The sequence below is a fragment of the Trypanosoma equiperdum genome, assembly GCF_001457755.1.
Source record: "Trypanosoma equiperdum strain OVI genome assembly, contig: ctg_1877, whole genome shotgun sequence".
NCBI classification, from domain to species: Eukaryota; Euglenozoa; class Kinetoplastea; order Trypanosomatida; family Trypanosomatidae; genus Trypanosoma; species Trypanosoma equiperdum.
Window position 1 is genome coordinate 81,559 of NW_027123923.1, and position 5,399 is coordinate 86,957.

The 5,399-nt window shown below is 50.3% G+C and overlaps 1 protein-coding gene across 1 annotated transcript; it reads left to right on the plus strand.

The window, feature by feature from the left end:
- Positions 1 to 665: 665 nt before the first annotated feature.
- On the plus strand, positions 666 to 5,171 carry TEOVI_000552600 (protein kinase, putative; the record flags this gene model as incomplete). The annotated part of the gene is made up of 1 exon (XM_067223456.1): positions 666 to 5,171. One exon carries the CDS (start codon positions 666 to 668, stop codon positions 5,169 to 5,171), a length of 4,506 nt encoding a protein of 1,501 aa, XP_067079557.1.
- Between the last annotated feature and the right edge of the window lie 228 nt (positions 5,172 to 5,399).

Sequence of the window (5,399 nt, forward strand, 5' to 3'; positions counted from 1 at the left end):
CACACCCATTGGTGTCGTAGGCCTCGCTACCTCCACTTTCTCTCACTTCTGCTTCTTTAAACATGGCAAGTTGTTTGTAATTTTATTCTTTAATTACTTGTGGTCATTGTTTGTTTCCCTTACCTGCTGCCCTGCGAGAGGAAACATATATTTCCTTCATCTAATTTATTCTCATGCGTACATATATATATATATATATATAGATGTGTGTGTATCTCTTCTTTTTTTCTTTTCTTTTCTTTTTTTTATCAGGGGGTTCGAGCAGTGGGGAGTATATCCGGCAGCCCGTCCGTGAGTGCGTTAAAAGTATACGTTTTGGCGTACGTAGTTGTTTGCCTGCCCATACTGCCTCCCACTCTCTTGCCTAGTATAAATATAAATATTTATATATACCTGTGCATATATTTATATAAATACACACGTTTTAGTTTTCCTGAGCAGGAAGTAGTGATTTCATAGTGGACCCGCCGGCGCATTGCTGTGCAAGTTTATTTGGGGGAGGGGAAGGTTAGATTTCTTTTTTTTTTTTTGAAAAAAAAAGAAGAGAAGGTAGTCCCCTCCGCTCTCTGCGCGTTCTCTAGTTTGTATCATTATTTTCATCCCTTGTTTTGCTTTGTTGTTCGATTGGTCACTCTAAGTCTTTACGTACGAGCAGGTGACCACCCATGCCCTTCGCGGCAAATGTTGTACAGAATACCAATGATCATAGTCACACTGGTGATAAAGGCAATGAAGGCGCCATTGTGAAGGTGGGGGAAGGCGTGAGTTTACAATCGAGTACGTTGGACATCGTCAAATCAGTTGGTGAGGGAAGCGCCGCGGGTGAGGCTCCAGGCACTTCTTTTCGCACCATTGCGGCTGGTGCGATGGGTAGCCGTGCGAAAGGCGCATGGGAGGTAACATCAACTTCAGGGAAACCCACGACAAGTTCAGAAAAAGGCGACACGGCGGGCTTTGCGGAGTCCCCAGGGAATAATCCCAACTTTCTTAGGTCGCCACTTCAGCGTGTGTTAGTGCCGAAGACGAGTTCGAGAGGAACAAATAGACTCGACGGCAGGAACCCATTGGGGGAAGGTGCGGTGCGCAAAGATGGTGACAAGTCCACTGGTAGTTGTGTTAAACCAAGCGTCAATGGTGACAACAAATGTGATACTATTGGGAGTCTTGCACGCCGTGCACCACCAGGGCTTACGATGGGACGTAGCGAACTTGGCAGTGCGAGGGATGAGTGGCCTGTGCAGTCTCCAAGAGGCGTGTGGCCCCATCCAGCGCTCAGTGGTAAAAGTAGTCCAAACTTTTATGGGAGCCCCGTGAATACTTCGACACGGGCTCCCTTTTTTTCACCACTGCCGGCTGCTGCTCTTCCCCCTAGTAACACAGTTCCTGGCACATTAAAGCGTCAACTATACAATGTAGATACCGCGAATGAGGAAATGATGATGCCGAACAACAGTTTCGCCAGTACCATCGTCACCAGTGGTAGTCGATGTGATAATAGAGACCCTGCCTTTTCGGATTGTGGAGAAGCTGGAATCTTTACGCCTAAGCGTGTGGGACGTGATTCAAGGTCAGCGACACCGACCCGGTGGTATAACACATCATTTCATGGTAATTATGCGGGAGGTCCCATGAGAAGGACGAGTACAGCGGAACGTGGGAAGTTGTCAGCGGCGAATGAGCAGAATGGGGAGAGACGGGAAGTGCAGAGCGCGACGGTGAGTCCCGGATTGGGACCGACTACTGTCGAGGTTTATGATACCTCTATTTCTTCTAGAACTGGAAACGCTATCAAGGAGCAAAGGTCACTTTCACCCAACGTGCAGCCGGCTTGTTTCTATCCCATCAACTGGAGCAGCTGCCCTTCGAGAGATAATGATGATAGTAACGCAGGGGATCGCATCTCCGTCCCTGGTGCGGTGTTGGTGCCCGTTGACTCCGATGCCACAAATCGTGATCCCCAGGAAGGTGCACCCACTAATAGTTGTCAACTTCATAATCACTGCCTTAATCGCACAGATTCCGAGTGGTGGTTCAAGGACCCCACGATTTTCTTGCTCAATGTCAATCTCATAAAACTACTCGAGTTGAGGGAGGAGATGGAAAGACTAAATGAACAACGGAGTGTGGATCGACCGCATTCTGCATATGAAAGAAGGGGAAGGGAGGCGTCACTGCACTCTTCCCACTCCATTATGCTCGCCGGCATGCTCGAAAAACTGGAGTCTATTCAGTTCCAAATAGCATACTCTATTTTGGACATCAAAAACGTGTTGTTAAAGCACCATTTCGCGAAATGGTCAAATACGGGGGTTCGAGATTGTGTTTCGAACGTTGTCTCAGCGTGGGATGCACACGGGCCAGCCTCTAAGGAATTTAAGGAAGCATCCTACATTCTTCTAGACCTGGTTTCAGCCGAAGAGCGTGGAAGCATCACATACACCAACGTTCACCGCATGTGGAATGCCCTTGGTACCAGCCGCACCGCATCGTGTGCCGCTACTGCATTCTGTTTTGTGTCACTTCTCTGCTTCGTGGTTGTCGCTGCGGCTGGCACACTTCCCGGTTGGGTTTGTGCAGCCGTGGCTTCTATCGGTGCGCTTCTTATGGTTTCCGTCGTTACGATTACGTCGGTACAGCTGCACTACAGCTCCGTTTCCGCACGTGTCTGGGGATTCAGCCACAATGAGATGTTAAAGCGTGTAGAGGCCGTTCAACAAAACCTCTACGATGGGGGAGAGGGGGCGACGGGCGTGCCCGTTGGATATAGTGATTTAGTTGCAGTGCAAAAAGCACCGGGCAGTAGCTCCACCTGTTTCCAACTGGGCAAGACCAGCTCCCAGGGGCATATGTTACCTCAACAAGATGCACCGCGGGATGATTGCGCCAGGGACTGCGGGCCGCTCTCGTCCAGAAATTCCTTTTACTCGCGTAGCCAGTTAAGGATACCAAATGATACCACTGGGATCTTACGTAAAGTCCCATCCATGTCAAATGTGAAGTGCTCTTCGGGTGCAAGTAATGGTGCTATTAGCAGTGGGAGGAGCGAGAAGCAGGCAGGTTCCTTGAGAGATTCGTCTCCCTGCCTGCGCAGGGCTGATCGTCAAGAGAATGATTGGTGGAATCAACCGGCTGGGGGCCGCTGGAATGATGATTCCTTCAATCGGTGCTCTCCTATGGAGCGGGTTCCCGTGGGCCATGCAGACAATCCATTGGTTGCCGGTGGCTCTGGGAGGGAGTGGCAAGAGGCATTGAGTGAACAGAAGAGAGAGTGCGACACTGCCGTTCGGAAGCAAATTGGTCGTCGTCAATCCGTTGATGGTGACAGGGCAGCCGCCAATGTTCTGGCGGTACCCTCTGAGTTCAATCACGGAGAAGAGAGGCCCAGACAATTCCGTGGCGCACAGCGCCCCCAATCGAGGGGAGTAGACAGTGAAGTAGAGCGAATGTTGCGCGACGCCGCCTCCAAGGCCGCTTTAAATTCGGCATACGTTGCCCCTATGAACATTTTTTCCGATGAAGCGTCACCAGGTTCTTCGCTGCTTCTTACGTCGGCTACGGGTATGCAGGGCAACCTCCTCGGCACAGGCTCCGATGGACTTCCTATTACTGCATTCGTGTACTGCCTGGACGATGTGGTTGCCAGCACACTTTTGGCCAACCTCTGGAATCGGAGCATTTATGTAATGCAGCGAAGCGGGCTAGAGGATATCGATATGACATATAAATCCTGTGCAGTACAGACCAAGGTAATTCTTGTACACGCTCCAGATGTGGATGGCGCGCATTTGGACGTCGTGCTATCGTGGATGAAGGGAGGTGAGCGTTTAGTGTTCTTTTTTGCCTCGTCGTCGGAGTTTATTCCTTCATGTATTCCTAAAGCGTCGCAGTTAGTGCTTCCACTAACATCCCACGACATTGGACGGCTCTTTTCCTCCTCTCTCACGGATGAGATGGCCTCAAAGAGTTTGTTTGGTCTCTCTCGTAATCTTCAGATTCCCTCTTACACGTTGGGGCGTCGGTTAGGCGGTGGGGCGTTTGGTGCCGTCTTTGAGGCGACGATGGACGATCTCAACGGGCGCTGCGCCGTGAAGGTAATGTGTCTTCGTGGGAATAAGCGTGACAACGGTGCTCGTAATAACGGTAAGGGTGTTCGGATGCCAGAGGTTGTGCGGGAGATTGAGGTCATGCGTATGTTGAACCACCCAAACCTTGTGCGATACCTTTTCTGCAATTGGGACGGCAAATGTGTGTCTATATTCATGGAATTGTGCCCTGGTGGGACGCTGAGTGATGCCATTACCAATGGGGACATACAGGGAGCGGATCATATTATTAGTATACTTCGTGATGTCATCAACGGTGTGGTGTACCTGCACGATCATCACATCACCCATCGCGACCTTAAACCGGAAAACATACTATTCCGTGACGGCCGTGCGAAGGTGTCTGACTTCGGTACAGCTGTTCAAAGAGATTCGGGGCTAAAAAATACGCGAGGAACTCTTGCGTACATGGCGCCGGAAGTGCTCCTCGGTGAGCCGTATGGCAAGGCATGTGATGTGTGGTCTATTGGTTGTATTGTTGCCGAGGCCTTAGGTATTTCAACTAACTGCAGCAACAAATGTGCTGCTCAAGACGCTCAGCATCAGAAACAACAGCGGCCTGTAACCGATCAGCAGTTCTCACCAACAAATCAGGGACTGGCGGAGTTGTGTGAGAGGTATCGCACGATGGATGAAAGGGAAACACGTGTGTTCGACTGTGATGATCCAACTGTATGTGATTTTCTTCAGCATTGCCTGCACCGTAACCCGGAGAAACGGCCCAGTCCAAAGGAGTTGCTGGAGCATCCCCTTTTGAATGCCCGGTGTGGCTCAGCTGTTTGGGAGTGGGTGGAGTCCGTAATTGCTCGTCAGCGTGCCATGCCGCTTCGCCGCAGGACCTCCACCGTTATTTTGACTTCCGTGGCTGTAAATAAAGGTGCCGGAATTGGCCGTGATGATGATACCGATGGGGCGGATGGAATGGGTGGTGGTGAAGGTGGTGGGTTGCATACCACATATATTTCCCGTGTTGCGTCTATGAGTGCCGCATCATTGCAGTCCATAAGTGAGGAGGGTCAAAATAGCGCCTCGTGGGGTACTTCATTTGGTGATCAGGGAGTTGTTTAGGAATATATGTAAAAGGGAAGAAGGGAGGGACGGCAGCGGCAGCGGCAGCGGCATTGGCATTGGCATTGGCGATGACGGTGAAGGTTATGATGATGATGATGGTTGTGGAGCCAACAGTGAATGTAAGGGGAGAAGGGAATTTTATAAACGTGAGTGTGTATGTGCTTCCACTGGTGTATTTCTTTGTGAGACTTGGGGATTTTTCTGGGTTTCCCTCTCTTTTTTTTT